General features: G+C 44.3%; 2 protein-coding genes across 2 annotated transcripts; both read left to right on the plus strand.

The window, feature by feature from the left end:
• Window positions 1-19,743: 19,743 nt before the first annotated feature.
• On the plus strand, window positions 19,744-21,034 carry LOC145552960 (cornifelin homolog A-like). Its single transcript, XM_081611153.1, has 3 exons — window positions 19,744-20,020; window positions 20,318-20,472; window positions 20,751-21,034. Exons 1-3 carry the CDS (start codon window positions 19,915-19,917, stop codon window positions 20,874-20,876), a joined length of 387 nt encoding a protein of 128 aa, XP_081467279.1. The 5' UTR covers window positions 19,744-19,914; the 3' UTR covers window positions 20,877-21,034.
• Window positions 21,035-21,807: 773 nt separating this feature from the next.
• On the plus strand, window positions 21,808-23,787 carry nhp2 (NHP2 ribonucleoprotein homolog (yeast)). Its single transcript, XM_081610630.1, has 4 exons — window positions 21,808-22,122; window positions 22,212-22,281; window positions 22,505-22,610; window positions 23,373-23,787. The coding sequence occupies exons 1-4, from the start codon at window positions 21,954-21,956 to the stop codon at window positions 23,496-23,498; spliced, it is 471 nt and encodes a 156-aa protein (XP_081466756.1). The 5' UTR covers window positions 21,808-21,953; the 3' UTR covers window positions 23,499-23,787.
• Window positions 23,788-25,337: the final 1,550 nt, after the last annotated feature.

The following is a 25,337-nucleotide window of genomic DNA, read 5'->3' on the forward strand; positions in this document are numbered from 1 at the left end:
CGCCAAAATGTGTCCCGACAGAGCAGGGCAAGCGCCACGGGTCCGGCCCAGCAGCAGCCTGCTGCTGCGAGCGGGTAGAAGACCCACAGGGCGAAGCAGAGGAGGTGCCCCGCTCCGACCGCGGGAGAACCTGCTGCCGCGGCGGAGGAACCCGCGGCGGCCTCGGCGGGGAAATCCACAGAGGCCGCGGAGAGATCCGCGGCGGCTGCGGAGGAACCCGCACAGCCGCGGAGGAGCCCGCCGTGGCGGCGGAGGAACCAGCGCGGCGGCGGAGGAACCCACCACGGAAGGGAAAGCAGAAGAGAGGGCTGAGGTGGTGGTAAGGTGGAAGTGTGGGAATGAATGAAGAGTGGGAGAGAATGAGAGCACGTGGAGGTGGTGATGGGAGAAACAGTAACGGTGGTGAGATGAACGGTGGGGAGAGAGTGAAGTGAGAGAAGGGAGAGCGTGCAAGGGGAGCAGCAGGTGAGGTGAAGGAAAGCAAGGAGCAGTCAAGATAGACAACCAGGAGAGAAAGTGAGCGAAGGTGGGAGGAAAGAGTAAAGCGAGAATAGCGAAGTTTAACTTATGAAATCGACATGGAAAAAATGACAGGGGACGGAAGAAACTATGGAAGTGGAAGTTTCAGACCACAAAAAGACGGAGTAAAAGAAAAATGTGTAATGGCTGAAAAAGCCAGCAACAGCTACAATTAACTGGTTGAAAAGAATGAGGCATCCGACAGCAGTGCGCTGAGATTACTTCTCAGATAGTAGCGACATGTCAACCACGCAGTTAAACAGTAGAGCACCAAATATCCTGTTGAGTTATACAGAAACTTTTTAAGAGACACCAAAGGGTTTAGAGGGATAAGATAGAGAGCTACTTCCCTGATCTTAAACCTTTTACTTCTCCGCAAAAGTCACATCCGCATAAAGTACATCCGGTTTCTCTGACAGAGATATATTCCGACTAAAGAAAATCATGACAAAAGTTCGAAACAAATTTGATGTATGATGCAGAGCACCATTTATCATTTTGTACAGTTCTTTTTTACTTTTTCTACCTTGTTTTTAGCCTCTTTTTACCCAACATGGATTCCTTTAAAATACATCTTTAAATCTTAATGGGGCAAGGGAGGCTGAAAAGAGAGCACTGATCTATCAAACGCTCAACCAGAAAAAGATCGACGTAATATATCTGCAGGAAACACATAGTGATCAGCAAACAGAAACGGACTGGGTTAGAGAGTGGAGAGGGGAGGTGTTTTAGCCACGGCACCTCCCAGAGTGCAGGGTGGGCTTCCTCTTTTCAAGAGCGTTCACCCCGAACTCCACTGAGATACAGCAATAGTACAAGGAGGTGTCTTTTAGTAAAGGCACATTTTGACGGTTTTAGTATAGTTTTTCATATTTATGCTCCCCCACCAATGCAGAGAAGAAGCGTTTTTATGAGAAAATTGGGGAAGGGCTGGGTGATTGTGGGTCAGGAGATTACGTTTTATAGGTGGGGATTTTAATTGCACTGAGAATGAATTTTTAGACCGCATCACGCAGAGCCGCATCCAGCAGCCCAACGTGCGCTGGGGCGGCTGGTCTCGTCCAATGGCCTGGTGGACGTCTGGAGAAGGATGCACGCAGGTGCAGGCAGTAACATGGTCCCACCTTAGTGAAGGCAAAAATCTCTTTAGCCGGCTCGACCGTTTTTATTGTTTTAAACACAATTTAATGTGTTTGAACATGCCAGATTTTACCAGTAGCTTTTACAGATCACTCTTTGCTTTTGGGTAGTGTTTTTATCCGAAACATTGTACCCAGAAGCGCCTACTGGCACTTTAACGCGGCATTGACACATGACCGGAGTTTTAAGGAGGTTTTAGCGTTTTTTTGGTGCGGTTTTAGACAAAGGAAATCTGATTTTTACTAGTCTTAAACAGTGGTGGGACCATGGGAAAGTACAGATCAAGCTACTAAGCACAGCATACTCTCAACGTTACACGCGACATTACCGGATCTATCAGAGATCTGGAGATAACATAGTGGAGTTAGAACAACTTTGTGTATCCAAGGAAATCGAGAGCATATTGAAGCTCTCAAGCCAAAAGCTAACCTTAGCAAACCTGCTGGAGAGCAAAGTCCAGGGCGCACTGGTCAGGTCCCGGATCCAAAACATCACAGAGATGGATGCTCCCTCTAGCTTCTTTTTTAGCTTGGAGAGGAAGCAGGGCAGAGGAAGCAATCCACTCATTGCTATCGGACGCAGGGCAACAGCTGAGCGAGCCAGGTGAGATAAGGAGGGGGCGGTGGGTTTCTATCAGTCGCTGTACAAGAGCGAGTATAGGGAAGACGAGAAACTGTTGGGAGTTCGGGACGAACTACCCAGGTCTCTGAGGAGATCAACTCCGAGATGGAGCGTCCCCTAGGACTCCAGGAACTCCACGCGGCCCTCCTCGGAATGCAGGGCCAGAGGTCCCGGGCGTTGATGGGCTCACGTGGAGTTTTTCAAGGCCTACTGGACCTTCTGGCCCCGGACCTCCTCGAGGTCTACATGAAAGCCTCACCACCGCTCGCTCCCTTTGTCCTGCCGCAGGGCAGTCATTGCCCTGCTACCAAAGAAGGGAAACCTGCAGGACATTAGGAACTGGCGCCCTGTGTCCCTCCTCTGCACCGACTATAAGATCCTCTCCAAGGCCCTGGCCGCGGGCTGGGGAAAGCTATGGAGCAAGTCATCCACCGGACCAGACCTATTGCGTCCCCGGCAGGTCCATGGTAGATAACATCTACCTGATTCGGACGTTTGGAAGTCTCCCGGTCATTGGGTGTAGAAACAGGCTTGGTCTCATAGATCAAGAAAAGGCATTTGACCGCGTGAACACGGCTTCCTCTGGAAAACCATGAGGGGTTCGGGTTCAGCGAGGGTCTTATTGCCAGATCCAGGTACTTACAGTAACATTGAGAGTATGTTGAAGATCAACGGTAACTGTGTGCTCCTTAGGTGTGTAGAGGCGTTCGACAGGGCTGCGCCCTCTCCGGGATGCTCTACACCCTCTCCTGGAACCCCTCCTCCGGAAAATACGTTCGTGTGTGCATGGTTTGTTTTTACCCGTTTACTAGCAATGTTGTTTATCCGCTTACGCTGACGATGTTGTCATTTTATAAGAGACCAGCAAGACATCAAGGTTTTAACTGCAATCACAAAAGACTTTCCACATGTCCGCGCGAGAGTAAACTGGGGGAAAGCGAGGCCTTGGCCGTCGGCCAGTGGTCCGCTGGACTCCCGCTTCTCCCCAAGCCTCACATGGAGAGAGATGTTTTAAATACCTTGGTGTCTTTTAGGGAATAAGGACATTGTAAAGAGAAACTGGAACCACGAACAAAAAATCAAGGAGAATTAGCCAAGTGGAAGTGGCTACACTCCCAAATGTCATACAGAGGTAGAGTTTTGATTTTAAACAATCTGGTAGCAACACAGCTGTGGCACAAGTTGTGCGTGTTAGACCCACCAGCAGATTGCTGGTAAACATACAAGAGAAATGGTAAACTTTTTGGAGCGGTCGACACTGGGTGCCACAGTCTGTGTTGTTTTTAACCAGAGAGGGGGGCCAGGGCCTAGTCCACCTGGCCAGTAGAACCGCAACATCCCGTCTTTTATTCATACAAAAGTACCTGACGGGATCCCCTGTGTGGAAAGACGTGGCCAGCTGTATCCTCAGACGCGTTAATTGTCTGGGGCTGGATCTGCTCTGTTTCTAACCGATTTAGTTGTTAAAGCAAAGGGGTTACCTCAATTTATCAGGGTGTTTTTAAGTCCTGCGCTCTTTTAAATGGAAAAGAGCACAAACGCATACTCTCTGCATTGGCTTTTAGCAGAACCTATGGTGAACGGACCAGATTGGACGTACAAGACAACAGTGTACCGGACTGAACGAGGCGCTGACCAGATCTGGAGCCGTGACGTGCAGCAGGTGGTACGGGTGGCCGGACCGGACCTCGCGAACATCGAGGAGGTTGGCTCACTGCTCGGGTCCGGTCCGCCAGACTGGGCGGCGCTTCTTGGAGCGGGTCGAGGCACGATTACACCTGAGAGAAGCGCTCCTACAGCTGCACGAAAAAGGGAACGCCGCCTGACCGGAACGACCCTTCCAGAGTAACCATGGAGGCCGACCTCGGGAGACAGCGGCCCTGTTGAGTAGCGGATCGAGCCGTTGTGCGGCAGGCTCCAAGAGCAATAACAGATCCTGCGTGAAAGCATTAAATTAAAGACACTCAACAAAAGACCGACCGACATGGAGTGACAAACTGAAAGGACGAAAACCACAATGAGAACATTATACAAGCCGCCGATCAAAAAAAGGACCGGCGACCTCCAATGGAGATTCCCATGAGCGATTGCTACGAACGCGTTTTTATCGGTTATTAACTCTGAGGTTTTAACGAGTGTCCTTTCTGCAAACTGTCAGAGGTTTTCACGTTTTATGAGTGTACACGTTAACCAGTTTTTAGTGTTTAATGAGAGTTTTTAGCCTGTTAATATGGTTTTACAATCTCTGTTTTATCTATGGTGTGCATTATAACCGAGCCACCATTTTAATCCCGTTTTAATTATTTAATCGCCGAAGCCAAATGCTATATACATAACTCGAAGAGACAGAATGCAGCAGGACCTCAGAGTGATGTTGTGGCTCTGTGGAAGGGTAACATAAAAGCAAGGATAGATTAGTTTACTCCACAGAGCCACCGGGGATTTTAATGGTTTGTACAATTGTGGGTTTTAACGGTGTGCTGTGTAACATTGATGACAAAAGAGAACTAAATTTAACAAGATGCTAATATAACTATATATTTATTTATTTATTTTTATCTGTTTTATTTAGTTGTGTTCTTTTGTCGTGAAACAAATGTGAAAAGAAGAATGCACCCTGTTTGTTGTGAAATATGTCAAATAAATTTGTTAAAATCAAAAAAATCTTCTTCTTCTTCTTCTCTCTTTTCTTCTTTTTTTTTTTTTTTTTTTTTTTTTTCCTTCTTTAATTAAACAATCAAGCTGTACAGAGTCACATGGCATGTACATACATAAGACATAAGTCTCAAGATGACAAAAAAAAAAAAAAAAAAAAGGGGCACTAGTTTCAAATAACACATCATATAGGCACCAAGAGCTGCAGTCCATGCTGTTTTTCATCCGTTTTAAAGTTCTGAAGTGCTGTCCGTTAGAAGGTTTTAAAGCAGTAAAGTCAGGTTTTCTATTTCCCCATTTACAGAGTGGATGAAGATTTTGCAAGGATCAGTAGGTGTTAAGTATGAGGTCGGTTCTTTTGTCTCTGTGGGTGGTTCAATATTATATCCTCTCTTTTTAAAGGATGATTAGGAAAGTTTTGATGAGATCCAGTCCTGAAATTTCCCAAAATGTCCAGTGTGCACACAGAAGAAAAAGAGATGATCTGTTGTTTCAATGTCATTTCACAGAAAGTACAGCTGTTAGTGTCAAAATTGAATCTTTGTCGTAATAGTTCCCTGATGGAAAATATTATGAGAATTTAAAATGAACTTCTTTAGCTTTAGGGCTTAGAGGAATTTAAGGTAGCTGTTCTCCACTTATTAACCTCTGAATCAGGAAACAAATTTAAGATGGAGTTTTATTTGACCGGACAGGAATATAAATTGGTTAGATGTTGGCGCATCCTTTTGTTAGAATTACTTTGTCCAAAAGGTTAACTCCAAAAGCTGAAGTGCAGGTAACTGAAGTCAGCTGATTGAATTTTATATTCTGAACCAGAAATTTGACTGCAGTGGGAATAGAGTTCAATACTGTGTAAAACTGAGAGCGCGAACAGTCCAAATTATGTAATAAGCAAAATTCATCATAAGACAACCAATCTCCACTGTCATTAAGAAAATGTCTTATGGACCAAATACCCTTTTCCATCCAGTGATCCAAATACAGAGACTTATTCCTGTGCAGCACATATCTGTTGTTCCAGATGGGAGTCTGGTGAGGAGTAAAGTTGTGCGTGTACATGAGTTTCCAGCACAACAACACTTGCTTGTGAAAGGCAGACAACTTAACAGGAAGTCTGTCAACACCAAAGTCACATCTAAGAACAAAATCTGTGCATCCCATTTTTTTAAAACCCTTGGGGAGACAAAACCAGATACTATTTCCATTAATTAAAAATGATTTCAGCCAGTTTACCTTTAAGACTGCATTTAAACATTCAAAGTCAATAGCTTGTAAACCTCCATCTTTAAAGTCTTTAACCATATTGGCTTTCTTTAAGTAGTGAACACGATTTTTCCAGATGAAATTAAAGTTCAGCTGATTTATATCTTTAATGTATCTGTTAGGTATGGCCATAGAATAAGCTGGGTATATGCATCGGGACAGCGACTCCATCTTGGTTAAATAGGTTCTCCCAAACAGGGTCAGATCTCTTTGGAGCCATCTATTTAACTGAGATTTACAATTCTGTATCTTATTCTCTATGTTAACAGTTTCACTGAGTTTGGCATCTTTAGTTATTAGAATTCCAAGATATTTAACTGAAGATTTAATGGGAATATTATAAGCTTCTGTCAGATCAGAGCCATGAATCGCCATCAGTTCACACTTCTGCAGGTTTAGGGTTAATCCTGATGCTTTGGAGAAAGTATTAATTAACTCAAGGACTTTAGGGGTTTGGTCTAAATTTTTCAAAAAAATAGTGGTGTCGTCAGCTAGCTGACTGATTATAATTTGGTGATCAAAAACTTTCAATTTAGGTATATTTGAGTTTTTTATAAAAATACTCATCACTTCAACGGCCAAGATGAAGAGGAAGGGGGAAATATTACATCCCTGTTTTACTCCCCTATTAATGGTGAAACGAGGAGACGTACCGTGTGGAAGCGCCACTGAACTTGAGGTACGTTATAAAAGCTTTCAATTATTCTACAGAAGTTTGGCCCAAATCCAAACATGTGTAAAACCTTGAAAAGAAACTGATGCTCCAACATGTCAAAGGCTTTGTAGAAGTCTAGGAAAAGGATGAAGCCTTTGTCCTCAATCAGGTCACTGTACTCCAGTAAATCCTGCACCAGTCTGATGTTATTGTGTTTAGACCTTTTGGACATAAAACCTGTCTGTGTTTCAGAAATAACATCCTTAAGCCCAGACTTTAGTCTGTTTGTGTAGATATACGTCAATAGCTTATAATCACAGTTTAGAAGATTGATTGGACGGTAGTTGTCTAGAACCTTGATGTCTCTTCCTGGTTTGGGTATGAGGGTGATAACGCCCTGCTTCATGCTGTGTGGAAGTGAGTTATTACACAGGATCTCTTTAAAACCTGGAATAAAAATCTTTGAGACAATCCCAGAAATGTCTATAGAAGTTGGCAGTAAGACCATCAGGTCCGAGGGATTTATTTAGTTTCAAGCACAAGATGGCACTGTCTAGTTTTTCCATATTAATGTTGTTGTTACAGTTTTCATTGAATTCCTCAGTGATTTGAGGGACGAAGTCTTTGACTTGGTCCAGCAGAAAGTCGCAGTCTGGGGTTGAGAAGAGCAATAAAGGTTTTGATAAAGTTGCTAATTTCGTTTGCAAATAGAATTTGGTCCGTACATTCGCTGTTGTTAATAATAAGGGATTGAATGTGATTTTTAACTTGCCTCCTCTTTTCCAGTCTACAGAAGTATGAGCTATTTTTCTCCTTCCTCAATCCATTTTGCTCTGGATCTGACAAAAGCTCCCCGGGTCTTTGTTTCATAGATTGAGTCTAATTTAGCTTGTAGGGTCAGGAGGTCATTTTTGTCTGCATCAGTCAACATCTGTTTAACACATAATAGGTTTAGCTCTTTCACTAACCTTTCTTCTTCCAGGTCATTGTTTCTTTTTAGGTTTTTGCTAAAGGAGATAGAATAAGCCCATATCTTATATTTTAGGTATTCCCATTTTTTGGTGTAGGTTATTATTGAATCTTTTTTACTAGTTCTTTGATTTCCCGGCTATGAAGCTCATATTTTAAGAGATTTGCATTAAACTTCCAATACCCTCTATGTCTCAAACTCTCCGGAGGAGTAATTAATAAATTTATGCTGCAATGATCCGTCAGAGGAGTTGGAGACATATTACAATCTGAAGTTAGTTTGAGAATATCTGTTCCTAGCCAAAAGTCTATTCTTGATCTGCTTGATGCGTCTGATTTAAACCAAGAGAATTGTTTTTCGTTAATATGTTTGTCTCTCCATAAGTCAATAAGTCCTAAGTTGTTACAGAAATCAGACAAAATGCGGTTTGGTGGGCATTGACGAATTTTTTTGGGTATCTATCAAGAGCTTCGTCCATAACCATATTCCAATCTCCACCTAATAAAACATATTTAGTAGAAATGTTTGTTTAAGTTGTTCGACATTTATTTCAATAATTGTAAGAAGCTCTTTATTTTTGAGATATTACAATAGCCATAAATTTACCTAGGATTATTAATGAGTCTCAACATGTAGTACGGAAAGGACCAATGGCCATCACTATCATGTTTTGTATGAATTATTTTCCCTGGAAAGTTTTTCAATAATATAGCCACACCTGCTGATTTTGTTGTTCCATGTGAATAAATAATCTGATCTCCCCACTGATTAGACCAAAATTTCTCATCAGAGTCCGTTGAATGGGTTTCTTGAAGAAGAATACAATGTGGATTATTTTTTCTACAATACATAAACATTGCCTTCCTTTTTACATTTTCTCTTAAGCCCCTTACATTTAGCGACAAAAAACTAAGATTAGTTTTTAAAGACATAAAATTGATTTTAAAAAAAGAAAAGTTAGTTTTAAAGACACAAACAGTAAAGTTGAAAGTTTTGTTTAGATAGAACGAATTAAAGGCAAGCCCCTGGAAAGTCAAAGGATGCCCTTTACCTTATACCTTGGAGAAAACAACCTTGCATCCACAACCTTCCCTAAACATAATATAAAACTACTCCTTTTTCATTTGAGCAAAAACAGAAACAACCTCTGGAGCGCAGTCAGATTCTTTCTATGACAAGCAGATATAATTCAATATTAAAAGGGAAGGCAGTGCTGTTTTTTAATCCTGTAATAGGAGGATGCAGTGAACAGAGAATAATCTATAGTCTCAGAAGGGAGAAGAAGCCTTGGTCACCTTGCCGTCGATCACTGCGATGTGACCTCTGTAAAAGGCCACCTTACCCTGGGATCTGGCTTTTGTAATCTTAGGCCACAGTTCTTCTCTTGCCAGCCGGTCTTCCTTAATAAGATCTTGAGCAAAACGCAGACCTTCTTCTTTGCAGACTGCTGAATCCTTGGTCACTTTCCAGACTGCGTCTCGATGGCGCCTCCTAGTGAACTGCAGGATGACCTGACGGGTCCGTCCTTCTTCCTTTCTTCCCAAACGGTGTATTGTGTCGATCACATCTCCTGCCTGGTTTGCCCATTGTGGTACGATTCTGAGAGAAGATGTTCTGCCTTTTCTCTGAGGTTTTCTCCTTCTTGCTCTTTGAGGCCCGACAGCCTCAGGTTCCAACGACGCTTGTATCTTTCAGCCTCCAGGAGTTTTCTTTCAGAGCTGCGTTTTCTTTATTCATTGCAGTAAACTTCTGTTCAAGGTTTTCCATAGTAGACTTACATTCAGCAATGCCGAGTGTGTTCTGCTCCACTTGGAGAGTGATGCGGGCAAACAGGGCAGAATTTTCTTTTAGCTGTTTCCAAAGTCGTCAACCTTGCTATCCAGGCTTTTAATGGCTGCTAACACGGCGGCTAAGGAGACCTCAGTCTCAGTGGCTTGTTTTTAGCAGGTGGGAGTTTGGTTGGAGTCGCGTTTAGTTGCCGTCTTGTACCGGAGGCATTTTTTGACGTCTCCATCGGTGTTTCCGCGCTAGCAGCAGCAGCATAGTTATGCAAGTTTAGCTTAGCAGCGTTAGCATTCTTCAGACTAGGAAATCTTTCTCATTAACGGCCGACATCGTTTATAAAAACTCAATTTTTTCCTCCTTACTTTAGAACGTGGTTATTCGGGTCCACCTTGAGAATGAAATTATGTGTAAAGGGCCAGTTTATGTAGCTGGTTGAGGGCTGCACGACCGGAGATCAGTGTAGCACGTGTGCCCACATCGCCGACATCCGTTCCCTCTCTTCTTCTTCTTCTTCTTCTTCTTCTTCTTCTTCTTCTTCTTCTTTTCTTCTTCTTCTTCTTCTTCTTCTTCGTGTGAGAGGAGGTGAGTGGAGAGCGGAAGGAGAGCGAAAGAGCGAGCGAGTGGGTCTTTTCCTATCTTTGCGTTTTCTTTCGTATCATTGTTTCACTTGGTGTTTATGTTTATAGTTTAGTTGTGTTTTTGTGTTAACTTGTATCACAGTTTGTTCAGGGGTTTGTGTTTCGGGGTTTGGGTGTGGCCGTCAGGCGTGCCTGGCTTGGCCGGCGTCTGACGCCATGGTGGTGGTAGGTGGTGGTGTTTTCTCCGCGCTGACGCGGAAAAACGGAGTCAAGGTGGGCTCCGGTGTTCCGTGCAGCGTGGAGGAAGTGTGCCTGGCGGTGGGGGCGTTGATAGGACACGGGGCAATTAAATCAGCAGCCAGAATGAACGGGGCAGTGGGGATATTTGTGGAAAGGGTCGAGCAGGCCCAACGGTTAGTGGAGGTGGGGGTGACTGCGAACGGCCTTTTCCTGCAGGTATCACCACTAGCTTTACCTTCAGTCAAGGTAACCCTGTCCAACGTCCCCCCGTTCATTAGCGATGAGTTCCTGGTGAGAGAACTGTCGAGACATGGCAAAGTGGTCTCACCGATAAAGAAAGTACCGTCAGGCTGCAAGTCCCCGCTCTTGAAGCACGTTGTCTCCCACCGGAGACAACTATTCATGATTTTAAACAGGAAGGACGAAGAGCTGAATTTAAGTTTCCGAGTAAGGGTGGAAGATTTTGATTATGTTTTATTTGCGACTTCGTCCAACCTGAAGTGCTTCGGATGCGGAAAGGAGGGCACATCGCCAAAGTGTGTCCCGCCAGAGCAGGGCAAGCGCCACCGGGTCCGGCCCAGCAGCAGCCTGCTGCTGCCGAGAGGGGAGAAGACCCACAGGGCGAAGTAGAGGAGGTGCCCGCTCCGACCGCGGGAGAACCTGCTGCCTCGGCGGGGGGACCCGCGGCGGCCTCGGCGGGGAAATCCGCAGAGGCCGCGGAGAGATCCGCGGAGGCTGCGGAGGAACCCACCGTGGCGGCGGAGGAACCCAGCGCGGCAGCGGAGGAAGCAGAAGAGAGGGCTGAGGTGGTGGTAGATGGAAGTGTGGGAATGAATGAAAGAGTGGGAGAGAATGAGAGCACGGTGGAATGTAGTGACGGGAGAAACAGTAACAGTGGTGAGATGGATGGTGGTGGAGGGAGAGATAGCGCACAAGGGGAGCAGCAGGCAGAGGTGAGGGAAAGCAAGGAGCAGCCAGAGATTGACAACCAGGGAGAGAAAAATAAAGGCGAGAATAGCGAAGGTTTAAACTATGAAATCGACATGGAAAAAATGACAGGGGAAACGGAAGAAACTATGGAAGTGGAAGTTTCAGACCCACAAAAAAGACGGAGTAAAAGAAAAAATGTAGTAATGGCTGAAAAGCCAGCAAACAGGCCTACAAGTTAACTGTTGAAAGAACGAGGCATCCGACAGCAGTGACGCTGAGAATTACTTCTCAGATAGTAGCGACATGTCAACCACCCAGTTAAACAGTAGAGCACCAAATATCCAGTTGAGTTATACAGAAACTTTTTAAGAGACACCAAAGGGTTTAGAGGGATAAAGATAGAGAGCTACTTCCCTGATCTTAAAACCTTTTACTTCTCCGCAAAAAGTCACATCCGCAATAAAGATACATCCGGTTTCTCTGACAGAGATATATTCCGACTAAAGAAAATCATGACAAAAGTTCGAAACAAATTTGATGTAATGATGCAGAGCACCATTTTATCATTTTGTACAGTTCTTTTTTACTTTTTCTACCTTGTTTTTAGCCTCTTTTTACCCAACATGGATTCCTTTAAAATAGCATCTTTAAATCTTAATGGGGCAAGGGAGGCTGAAAAGAGAGCGATGATCTATCAAACGCTCAATCAGAAAAAGATCGACGTAATATATCTGCAGGAAACACATAGTGATCAGCAAACAGAAATGGACTGGGTCAGAGAGTGGAGAGGGGAGGTTGTTTTAAGCCACGGCACCTCCCAGAGTGCAGGGGTGGGCTTCCTCTTTGCAAGAGCGTTCACCCCAAACTCCACAGAGATACAGCACATAGTACAAGGGAGGTGTCTTTTAGTAAAGGCACATTTTGACGGTTTTAGTATAGTTTTTATCAATATTTATGCTCCCACCACCAATGCAGAGAAGAAGCGTTTTTATGAGAAATTGGGGAAGGGCTGGGTGATTGTGGGTCAGGAGATTACGTTTTTATAGGTGGGGATTTTAATTGCACTGAGAATGAATTTTTAGATCGCAATCACGCAGAGCCGCATCCAGCAGCCCAACGTGCTCTGCGGCAGCTGGTCTCGTCCGCTGGCCTGGTGGACGTTTGGAGAAGGATGCACGCAGGTGCCAGGCAGTACACATGGTCCCACCTTAGCGAAGGTAAAATCTCTTTAGCCCGGCTCGACCGTTTTTATTGTTTTAAACACAATTTTAATGTGTTTAGAACATGCCAGATTTTACCAGTAGCTTTTACAGATCACTCTTTGCTTTTGGGTAGTGTTTTTATCCGAAACATTGTACCCAGAAGCGCCTACTGGCACTTTAACGCGGCATTGACACATGACCGGAGATTTAAGGAGGTTTTAGCGTTTTTTTGGTGCGGTTTTAGACAAAGGAAATCTGATTTTACTAGTCTTAAACAGTGGTGGGACCATGGGAAAGTACAGATCAAGCTACTAAGCCAACAGCATACTCTTCTTCTTCTTCTTCTTCTTCTTCTTCTTCTTCTTCTTCGTGTGAGAGGAGGGTGCTTGGAGAGCGGAAGGAGAGCGAAAGAGCGAGCGAGTGGGTCTTTTCCTATCTTTGCGTTTTCTTTCGTATCTTTGTTTCACTTGGTGTTTATGTTTATATTTTAGTTGTGTTTTTTGTGTTAACTTGTATCACAGTTTGTTCAGGGGGTTTTGTGTTTCGGGGTTTGGGTGTGGCCGTCAGGCGTGCCTGGCTTGGCCGGCGTCTGACGCCATGGTGGTGGTAGGTGGTGGTTGTTTCTCCGCGCTGACGCGGAAAAACGGCGTCAAGGTGGGCGCCGGGGTTCCGTGCAGCGTGGAGGAAGTGTGTCTGGCGGTGGGGACGTTGATAGGACACGGGGCAATTAAATCAGCAGCCAGGATGAACGGAGCAGTGGTGATATTTGTGGAAAAGGTCGAGCAGGCCCAACGGTTAGTGGAGGTGGGGGTGACTGCTAACGGCCTTTTCCTACAGGTATCACCACTAGCATTACCTTCAGTTAAGGTAACCCTGTCCAACGTCCCCCGTTTATCAGTGACTAGTTCCTGGTAAAAGAGCTATCGAGACATGGTAAGGTGGTCTCACCGATAAAGAAAGTGCCGTCCGGTTGCAAGTCCCCCTTATTAAAGCACGTTGTATCCCACCGGAGACAGCTCTTCATGATTTTAAACAGAAAAGACGAAGAGCTAAATTTAAGTTTCCGGGTAAGGGTGGACGATTTTGATTATATTTTATTTGCTACTTCGTCCAATTTGAAGTGCTTCGGCTGCGGGAAAGAGGGGCACATCGCCAAAATGTGTCCCGACAGAGCAGGGCAAGCGCCACCGGGTCCGGCCCAGCAGCAGCCTGCTGCTGCCGAGCGGGTAGAAGACCCACAGGGCGAAGCAGAGGAGGTGCCCGCTCCGACCGCGGGAGAACCTGCTGCCGCGGCGGAGGAACCCGCGGCGGCCTCGGCGGGGAAATCCACAGAGGCCGCGGAGAGATCCGCGGCGGCTGCGGAGGAACCCGCTACAGCCGCGGAGGAGCCCGCCGTGGCGGCGGAGGAACCCAGCGCGGCGGCGGAGGAACCCACCACGGAAGGGAAAGCAGAAGAGAGGGCTGAGGTGGTGGTAGGTGGAAGTGTGGGAATGAATGAAAGAGTGGGAGAGAATGAGAGCACGGTGGAGTGTGGTGATGGGAGAAACAGTAACGGTGGTGAGATGAACGGTGGTGGAGAGAGTGAAGTGAGAGAAAGAGAGAGCGTGCAAGGGGAGCAGCAGGTGGAGGTGAAGGAAAGCAAGGAGCAGTCAGAGATAGACAACCAGGGAGAGAAAAGTGAGGCGAAGGTGGGAGGAAAGAGTAAAGGCGAGAATAGCGAAGGTTTAACTTATGAAATCGACATGGAAAAATGACAGGGGAAACGGAAGAAACTATGGAAGTGGAAGTTTCAGACCCACAAAAAGACGGAGTAAAAGAAAAAATGTGGTAATGGCTGAAAAAGCCAGCAAACAGGCCTACAAATTAACTGTTGAAAAGAATGAGGCATCCGACAGCAGTGACGCTGAGAATTACTTCTCAGATAGTAGCGACATGTCAACCACGCAGTTAACAGTAGAGCACCAAATATCCTGTTGAGTTATACAGAAACTTTTTAAGAGACACCAAAGGGTTTAGAGGGATAAAGATAGAGAGCTACTTCCCTGATCTTAAAACCTTTTACTTCTCCGCAAAAAGTCACATCCGCAATAAAGATACATCCGGTTTCTCTGACAGAGATATATTCCGACTAAAGAAAATCATGACAAAAGTTCGAAAACAAATTTGATGTAATGATGCAGAGCACCATTTTATCATTTTGTACAGTTCTTTTTTACTTTTTCTACCTTGTTTTTAGCCTCTTTTTACCCAACATGGATTCCTTTAAAATAGCATCTTTAAATCTTAATGGGGCAAGGGAGGCTGAAAAGAGAGCACTGATCTATCAAACGCTCAACCAGAAAAAGATCGACGTAATATATCTGCAGGAAACACATAGTGATCAGCAAACAGAAACGGACTGGGTTAGAGAGTGGAGAGGGGAGGTTGTTTTAAGCCACGGCACCTCCCAGAGTGCAGGGGTGGGCTTCCTCTTTTCAAGAGCGTTCACCCCGAACTCCACTGAGATACAGCACATAGTACAAGGGAGGTGTCTTTTAGTAAAGGCACATTTTGACGGTTTTAGTATAGTTTTTATCAATATTTATGCTCCACCACCAATGCAGAGAAGAAGCGTTTTTATGAGAAAATTGGGGAAGGGCTGGGTGATTGTGGGTCAGGAGATTACGTTTTTATAGGTGGGGCTTTTAAATGCACTGAGAAAGATTTTTTAGACCGCAATCACGCAGAGCCGCATCCAGCAGCCCAACGTGCGCTGGGGCGGCTGGTCTCGTCCAATGGCCTGGTGGACGTCTGGAGAAGGATGCACGCAGGTGCCAGGCAGTACACATGGTCCCACCTTAGTGAAGGCAAAATCTCTTTAGCCCGGCTCGACCGTTTTTATTGTTTTAAACACAATTTTAATGTGTTTAGAACATGCCAGATTTTACCAGTAGCTTTTACAGATCACTCTTTGCTTTTGGGTAGTGTTTTTATCCGAAACATTGTACCCAGAAGCGCCTACTGGCACTTTAACGCGGCATTGACACATGACCGGAGTTTTAAGGAGGTTTTAGCGTTTTTTTGGTGCGGTTTTAGACAAAGGAAATCTGATTTTACTAGTCTTAAACAGTGGTGGGACCATGGGAAAGTACAGATCAAGCTACTAAGCCAACAGCATACTCTCAACGTTACACGCGACATTACCGGATCTATCAGAGATCTGGAGATAAACATAGTGGAGTTAGAACAACTTTGTGTATCCACAGGAAATCGAGAGCATATTGAAGCTCTCAAAGCCAAAAAGCTAACCTTAGCAAACCTGCTGGAGAGCAAAGTCCAGGGCGCACTGGTCAGGTCCCGGATCCAAAACATCACAGAGATGGATGCTCCCTCTAGCTTCTTTTTTAGCTTGGAGAGGAAGCACGGGCAGAGGAAGCAAATCCACTCATTGCTATCGGACACAGGGCAACAGCTGAGCGAGCCAGGTGAGATAAGGAGGAGGGCGGTGGGTTTCTATCAGTCGCTGTACAAGAGCGAGTATAGGGAAGACGAGAAACTGTTTGGGGAGTTCGGGGACGAACTACCCCAGGTCTCTGAGGAGATCAACTCCGAGATGGAGCGTCCCCTAGGACTCCAGGAACTCCACGCGGCCCTCCTCGGAATGCAGGGCCAGAGGTCCCCGGGCGTTGATGGGCTCACGGTGGAGTTTTTCAAGGCCTACTGGGACCTTCTGGCCCCGGACCTCCTCGAGGTCTACAATGAAAGCCTCACCACCGGCTCGCTCCCTTTGTCCTGCCGCAGGGCAGTCATTGCCCTGCTACCAAAGAAGGGAAACCTGCAGGACATTAGGAACTGGCGCCCTGTGTCCCTCCTCTGCACCGACTATAAGATCCTCTCCAAGGCCCTGGCCGCGAGGCTGGGGAAAGCTATGGAGCAAGTCATCCACCGGGACCAGACCTATTGCGTCCCCGGCAGGTCCATGGTAGATAACATCTACCTGATTCGGGACGTTTTGGAAGTCTCCGGTTCATTGGGTGTAGAAACAGGCTTGGTCTCACTAGATCAAGAAAAGGCATTTGACCGCGTTGAACACGGCTTCCTCTGGAAAACCATGAGGGGGTTCGGGTTCAGCGAGGGTCTTATTGCCAAGATCCAGGTACTGTACAGTAACATTGAGAGTATGTTGAAGATCAACGGTAACCTGTGTGCTCCTTTTAGGGTGTGTAGAGGCGTTCGACAGGGCTGCGCCCTCTCCGGGATGCTCTACACCCTCTCCCTGGAACCCCTCCTCCGGAAAATACGTTCGTGTGTGCATGGTTTGTTTTTACCCGGTTTTACTAGCAATGTTGTTTTATCCGCTTACGCTGACGATGTTGTCATTTTTATAAGAGACCAGCAAGACATCAAGGTTTTAACTGCAATCACAAAAGACTTTTCCACACTGTCCGCGGCGAGAGTAAACTGGGGGAAAAGCGAGGCCTTGGCCGTCGGCCAGTGGTCCGCTGGACTCCCGCTTCTCCCCCAAGGCCTCACATGGAAGAGAGATGGTTTTAAATACCTTGGTGTCTTTTTAGGGAATAAGGACATTGTAAAGAGAAACTGGGAAACCACCGAACAAAAATCAAGGAGAAATTAGCCAAGTGGAAGTGGCTACACTCCCAAATGTCATACAGAGGTAGAGTTTTGATTTTAAACAATCTGGTAGCAACACAGCTGTGGCACAAGTTGTGCGTGTTAGACCCACCAGCAGATTTGCTGGTAAACATACAAAGAGAAATGGTAAACTTTTTTTGGAGCGGTCGACACTGGGTGCCACAGTCTGTGTTGTTTTTAACCAGAGAGGAGGGGGCCAGGGCCTAGTCCACCTGGCCAGTAGAACCGCAACATCCCGTCTTTTATTCATACAAAAGTACCTGACGGGATCCCCTGTGTGGAAAGACGTGGCCAGCTGTATCCTCAGACGCGTTAATTGTCTGGGGCTGGATGCTGCTCTGTTTCTAACCGATTTTAGTTGTTTAAAGCTAAAGGGGTTACCTCAATTTTATCAGGGTGTTTTTAAGTCCTGCGCTCTTTTTAAATGGAAAAGAGCACAAACGCATGACTCTCTGCATTGGCTTTTAGCAGAACCTATGGTGAACGGAGCCAGATTGGACGTACAAGACAACAGTGTACCGGGACTGAACGAGGCGCTGACCAGATCTGGAGCCGTGACGTTGCAGCAGGTGGTACGGGTGGCCGGACCGGACCTCGCGAACATCGAGGAGGTTGGCTCACTGCTCGGGGTCCGGTCCGCCAGACTAGTGCGGCGCTTCTTGGAGCGGGTCGAGGCACGATTAACACCTGAAGAGAAGCGGCTCCTACAGCTGCACGAAAAGGAGAACGCCTGCCTGACCGGAACGACCCGTTCCCAGAGGTAACCATGGAGGCCGACCTCGGGGAGGACAGCGGGCCCCTGTTGGAGGTAGCGGATCTGAGCCTGTGTGCGGCAGGCTCCAAGAGCATATACAGATCCTGCGTGAAAGCATTAAATAAAAGGACACTCAACAAAAGACCGACCGACATATGGAGTGACAAACTGAAAGGACGAAAACCACAATGGAGAACATTATACAAGCCGCCGATCAAAAAAAGGACCGGCGACCTCCAATGGAGGATTCTCCACGGAGCGATTGCTACGAACGCGTTTTTATCGGTTATTAACTCTGAGGTTTTTAACGAGTGTCCTTTCTGCAAACTGTCAGAGAGTGTTTTTCACGTTTTTATAGAGTGTACACGTTTAACCAGTTTTTTTAGTGTTTTAATGAGAGTTTTTAGCCTGTTTAATATGGTTTTTACAAACTCTGTTTTTATCTATGGTGTGCATTATAACCGAGCCACCAGTTTTAAATCCCGCATTTTAAATTATTTAATCGCCGAAGCCAAAATGGCTATATACATAACTCGAAGAGACAGAATGCAGGCAGGACCTCAGAGTGATGTTGTGGCTCTGTGGAAGGGTAACATAAAAGCAAGGATTAGATTAGAGTTTTACTTCCACAGAGCCACCGGGGATTTTAATGGTTTTGTACAATTGTGGGGTTTTAACGGTGTGCTGTGTAACATTGATGACAAAAGAGAACTAAATTTTAACAAGATGCTAATATAACTATATATTTATTTATTTATTTATGTATCTGTTTTTATTTAGTTTGTGTTCTTTTGTCGTGAAACAAATGTGAAAAGAAGAATGCACCCTGTTTTGTTGTGAAATTATTGTCAAATAAATGTGTTGTTAAAAATCAAAAAAAATCTTCTTCTTCTTCTTCTTCTTCTTCTTCTTCTTCTTCTTCTTCTTCTCCCCTGACGTCTTTATCTGCCTCCATTGTTTTTCACATCCAGCTTCTTCTCCCCTGACGTCTTTATCTGCCTCCATTGTTTTTCACATCCAGGCTCCCAGGAGGAATCATGGAGGACATCAGGGAGCTGAAAATGGGACATGAACTTTAGAAACGATAAAAGATACAGAGCGCCGTTTGTAAAGTTACCAAAGTGCCAAAAATGAACCACAATAACCTGGATTTACTCTCAGAAGAGAAGGAATGAGTTTCAGTAAGTCACATTTTCATCAGGTTATAGAATCATTTATAAATATTACAGTTTCAAACACAATGTTTAGTTAACAACATGTAGTTTGGAGCAAATATTAGGTTAGAAAGCTAATTATTTAGCTCCAAATGAAATATTTAGTCAGCTACCACGCTAAGTAGTTTGTAAACTAAATCTTTAGCTTGCTAATTAAATATTTAGTTTGAAACATTGACATTTATCTATGTGAAACATTTTCCTTTTTAGCTAAATAACTAAATGTATTACTGTAAATTTTTGACTGTTGAACTTTATAAACTGTTACAGATCCGTTTTTAGGAACTCACAGCCCAGAGGGGGATACAAAGGAAGATGGACATTTTTCTAGAAAAGCTAAAACGACAACTGAAGCTCCAGATCCAACAGAACCAGTTTCATGACGCAACCAAACCAGATTTTTTCTGTGTTTCATCTGAACGATGTGGGTTCGTCAGATCTGCTCCTCCCTGTACTGGTTTCACTGGACCGACTGGACCCAGAGGAAGGGATTGAATATCTGTTTGCATTCAGGATCACTTGATTCATTATAATGAATCAGTGGTTCTGGATGAGTCAGGATGACAGATTCTCCTGAGACGAATGAAGTGACCAGCTCAGGAGGAAACCAGCAGAACGCGCCCATCAGGTTCACCACCTGCAGCCCTGCTCTGTCCAATCAGAGCGCTCTGTCCAGCCGCTGCCAGGTGAGCTTCCTCAGCGTTCAGGAGCAGATCCTCCCTGTTAGCTGCTGAGGTGAGATCCTGCTGCAGGATGAGCTGGACGTTCTCCACGCCACCACAGACCGCCGTGCTGGTTACCTCTCAGGAGGGCGACTGGTCCACTGGGATCTGCGACTGCTGCCAAGACAAGAAGCAATGTACGTACACAGCACACACTAACAAGTCTTGAAGGAGAGAGAATAAAACTAACCCGAACCGCGCTGTGAAACATGGTGGTGGCAGTGTTATGCTGTGGGACCTGTTGGAGGCTTTACACCTGAGAAAGAGGTCAAAGTTCAGCTTCCAGCAGTACCACTACCCGAACATCCAGCCAGAGTTATTATGAGAAAGCAGACTCATGGGTTAGGATGGCCTAGTCAAATCCCACAGAGAATCTGTGGTAAGATGTTTAGTAGTGAAGGTTCAGACCGTGAGCGCCTCCTTGTGGTCTTCAGGCTGCTTCGCCTTCTGGTGCGGCCCCTGCTTCGCCTGTCGGACCACCAGGGAGTTCGGCCAGTGCCTCTGCCTCCCCCTGCTGGACGCTCTGGGCTGCGTCCGTCCCATCGCCATGTCCATCAGGGTGTCGCTGCGCCAGCGCTACGGCATCAGAGTAAGGACAAAAAGCTGCTGCCTCCGTTTCTGTTTCTGTTTAATTAAATTAAATATTTTACTCATTCTAAATATTGACATTAACGGCTCAGAAAATTAACATAAAAATCTGATAAATTGGTCAACAAAACAGATTTTTCATCTCTAGTTGTTTAATTTAATTTGAATTATTGAATTAGCAGCTTATTTAAACATTATCTAATAATAATGTTTGTTATTATTATTGCTCTGGTTCTGGTTGGACCCTCTCTGACTGGTTCTGGTTCTGGTCGTGTTCAGGGCTGCTTGTGCACCGACTGCTTGTGCTCCACCTTCTGCCTTCCCTGCGTTTGGTGCCAGATGGCCACAGAGATGGAGAAGAGGAAACTCCCGACTGTTCTTAGTGACATCATCAGCAGACGATGACGTTATCAACAGACGATGATGTCACCAGCAGTCGCCTTTGATGAATCATTTCAACCATAGACAGGAATATTACTTCATGTTTAATTGATTTAAGGTCATCCTGTTTGACATGTTTGAATATTCTCATATTTATTCGGTTTGTTTCCGTTTTTATTTGATGTTTTGATGTTAACCCTTAAACTTTGTGGAAATGCTTCATATAAAGATTATACATCACATTTTACAGCTGTTTATTATTTATCTTTATTTCTTTATGAAAAGATGATAGATGTGTAATAGAAACATGAAAGAGGAGCATAACGGATCCAGAAGCTTCATAGAATATTTTGGAACCCTGACCAGGAAGTTAAAAGCTTCATTCAGCGTAGAAAGACCGCTGGATTAAAACTATAATTAATGAAAATGAAAATATTCAGATATAATGAAGCAGAACCAGAATATAGGATCAGTTTCACCAAACAAAAGAATGTATTTTTTTAAAAACATAAGAAAACAGACAAATTACTCTTATACCTCCAATTAAAAGCAAAAATAAAGAACAATTTAAAGTTTTATTGAAGGATCTAAGACAGAATCTACTTTAAAAATCTGACTAAATTATTTTTGATAAATGCTCAATAAAACTTTAGTTTTACTTTATTTTTCTATTTTTAAAACCTCCACTCAGCCGTCAATATATTGTAACAGAGCAGAATATAACATATCAATGTCAACATCTTTTCAGGAAATACAAAAAATATATCTATAAACTAATTTTAAAAAACTATAAACACATCAAAAACAGAGTCAGATTATCAAATTTAACTGGATTCAAAGTCATTTTAATAATGCCATATTATTAATATGGTATTCTGCTCAGATCTAATGTGCAAAGATTGATTATTATATAATATCAAATATTATAAATGAGTGCAGTTCCCTTTCTTGTCGCTGGTGGCGCTGTGGTCGTGCTGTTTTCCGGTCAGAACAGAAGAAGAAGCTGAACCTCGTGTGTCTGCCTGCTGGAGAGGTGAGGCTGGATGCTGTGATTGACTGGGATCATAAAGTAAGCAGCAGATAATCGATTATCGATCAGAAATGACTAAAGTGAAGAAGGAGAAGGTTTCGGACGGAGAGGAAATCGCGGCGGTGGAAGCGGGGGGACCCGAGCGGAGCTACGCCGAGCTGGTCGTTCACCTCAACCCCATTGCCCAGCCGCTGGCCTCCAGGAAGCTCAGCAAGAAGCTCTACAAGTGCGTGAAGAAAGGTAGGAAGCCCGGGAAAGGTCCTGCACGTTTCCGCGTCCCGGTTACCTGGTACCGGAAGTCACAGCTGCTGTTTGTGTTTGTTCTGTAGCTGCGAAGGGGAAGAACATCCGGCGGGGAGTCAAGGAGGTCCAGAAATTCATCAACAAAGGAGAGAAAGGGTGAGTCCCAGGGGTCAGAGATGTTGTAGGCTGACAGCTGCAGGGTGCTAACACTTTTGGGAATGTATTCACACCCTAAACAGGGAAAACTTTAATAACGATTAGTTCTGATATTAAATATTAATGGAGAACATCTGAAGCTCTGAGGGCTTCAGAGCATCAGGTATAGCTACCCATCATGCACTGGGGCTCAGGTGTGCTAACGCTGCTGCTCTACCTGCAGCATCGTGGTTCTGGCCGGAGACACGCAGCCCATCGATGTCTACAGCCACCTTCCGATCATGTGTGAGGACCGCAACCTGCCCTACGCCTACATCCCGTCTAAAGTGGTGAGTGGGACCAAACATCCGGTCCGGTTCGGTCTCACCGTTGGGAAAGAACCCGGTCCACAACCTGAAAGGTTCTTTCCCCATCTGCAGGTTTTTATTGTGAAATGCATGTCTATTTCTGGCTTTTATTGTGAAAAGTTTAAAAGAGGGTTATTTTGAAAAGCACAAATTTTATTGAGGTGTTTTTAAGATTCCTGATGTATTGTGAAAAACTGGTCTGTTACGACTCTCACTTTAAAATGTACTGCTTTTACTCGATCTTTTCTTATTTTGGAGTGTAATTATCTTCCTCTTACTTTGAAACGTTTTTTTTTCCAGCATTAACTTTTAAATTTATATTTAATTTTACATCTCACTAATAAAATACTGTAATCTTTGAAAGGAATGTGATTAGTTCTATTTCCTGCTCTTATTGTCTTAAATAGGCTCATTTGGTTTTAATCGAATGTTTCATTATAAAATACTGATAGTATTTTAGATCAATTTATAAGATCGTTTTAGTTTTAATCAGATATTTTATTGTGAAAAGTTCCTGATATCAGACTTATTTTTAAACGCTTTTTTCATTCTATAATTTAAATGCTGGTTTAAGTTCAGCCTAATTTATTCTGAAATACTATAATTTAGAGCTCTTACTGTGAAATTGGTGTGATCAGTTCAGTTTCCAGCTGTTTTTTAATGAAGCTGGTTTGGGGTTTTAATTAGGTATTTTATTGCGAAATGCTCCTGAGCTCAGACTCTTATTTTGAAATGCCTGTGCAGGATCTGGGCTCTTCCGCCGGCTCCAAGCGGCCAACCTGCGTCATCCTGATCAAACCGCACACCGACTACCAGGACGCCTACGATGAGTGTCTGGATGAGGTGTCACACCTGCCCAAACCGCTCTGAGCCAATCAGGACGCCGCTCATCTGAACTCAACCAATCAGGACGCAGCACCCGCCTTATATTTAAAGGCGCAGTTCGCCCTGATTTCTCCCAGAATCTCCTGTTTCTCTGCTGCGCTAGCAGTTTTCACCCGTTTCCAGTGTTTGTGCTAATCTAAGCTAATGATGGACTGAAGGACGCTGCCCCTAGCTGAACTATGGAAGCCATGTTTCTAGTGTTTTATATTAAAAATGTTAAAACTGGAGTCATTTGTTTGAATAAAGATTATTCATAAAGTGTTTTCAGGATAAACACTGCAGGAACTTGTTTTCTCCGGTTTCTCTTGTGCAAAAGTCTTCAGCCCACTTACTTTTTGTGAACCTTGGGAGGAAAATATTTAAAAAATAAACCAAATATTTTTATTTTTCATTCCCACAAAAAGTAAAATAATTAGTTCCATATCATTCAATATAAATGTCACTTCTGTGTGCTTTGTGACACATATTTAAAAACTGAGTTTTTGAACAGTTTTGTTTAATACATTTCTTCCACTTTATATAATACAATTTGGTTTTCTAAACAGAAAAAGAATAAAACTATAATGGCTTCATTCATAAGTTTTAACATTTTTAAGTGAGTTTAAGAAAGTGCTAAATTGTTGCAACACAAAAAGTCCAATTGTTCCACATTTAAAAATCATCTTATAATGAGCTGTTTTTTTTATTTCTTTAAACTACATTTTTCTGCTTGGTTTGTCTTCTTAAATTGAACACTTAGTTGTGATGTGCGACTTTAAAAATTGTTTTTGTATCTAATAATTTTTTTTAAATCACCTGCAGATCAGAGGTTCGGCCACATGGCGGCAGCAGATCTGTTTTAAACCACAGTTCTGTTTGCAGAAGAACAAGTCCGATTTATTTTCATTGATTTATAAGTTTATTTTTACTTACCTGAGTTTATTTTAATTTTATTTTTTTATGTATTTACAATTAACCTAACCTCTGGCCGGGTTTTGTTAACTGGGCCGGTTCTGCTGCGGTCCGTTTGTCAAACCGTGAACTTTGTCCTCAGAGGTTTTGAGGAGTCCGCGTTGTCAGTCCATATCCGGCTCTGAGCTCTCAGTAAAACCCGTTCGGAATAAACCTGTTCTGACCCACAGAACCTTTTAGTTCTCGCTTTTATCTCCTACACCTGCTGGCCTGACCTTTGACCCCGGGACTATTGGGTCCGTTTGGCCCAGCCGGTTCCCGACGGTTCCTGAACTGCTGCAACAGCTGAAGGTTCCCCTCCTCCCTTCCGCTGCAGACCTGCCCGGGCTGGTCCCGAACCGACCCGAACTCAAAGCCTCCCCCCTTCTCCACTCGTTGCCCGGGGCAACGGGAATTTTCCACTGCCGAGCCGGAGGAGAGAGAGATCCGGCTGTCAACAGGTAGCTACGGGTCGGTTCCGTTAAACCGGGCCAGTGGTTCTGAAGTTTTATTAAGAACCTCAAAGTTCTGCCAGATAGTCTCGTGGTTCCGTTGGGTTCTGTTTTATTTTCCAGCTTTGTGTCGTTCGTTAAAGAGTTTGAAATGGACCCAAAAGATTCTGCTGGCCCATAAACAGCTGCAAAGATTAAATCCATCCGGTTCTGAAGTTTGGTCCAATCATTTTGTCCTGCTAGTTCTGTTGGGTTCTGATGCGGTTTCAGATTGAAGGGTCCATTATAGGTGTTAGAAGTTCTGGAAGGATTATTTGGTTCTGAAGGTTCTGCAGATGTTTCTGGTTCTTGAAATAATTTGGGTTGTTTAGCCTGAGAGAAGAAAAATATTCATTAAATCATTCAGTCATATTTCACTGAATGATTTATGTCATTCAGTGAA

This window comes from Poecilia reticulata, chromosome 9, assembly GCF_904066995.2.
Source record: "Poecilia reticulata chromosome 9, P_reticulata-male-v2, whole genome shotgun sequence".
NCBI classification, from domain to species: Eukaryota; Metazoa; Chordata; class Actinopteri; order Cyprinodontiformes; family Poeciliidae; genus Poecilia; species Poecilia reticulata.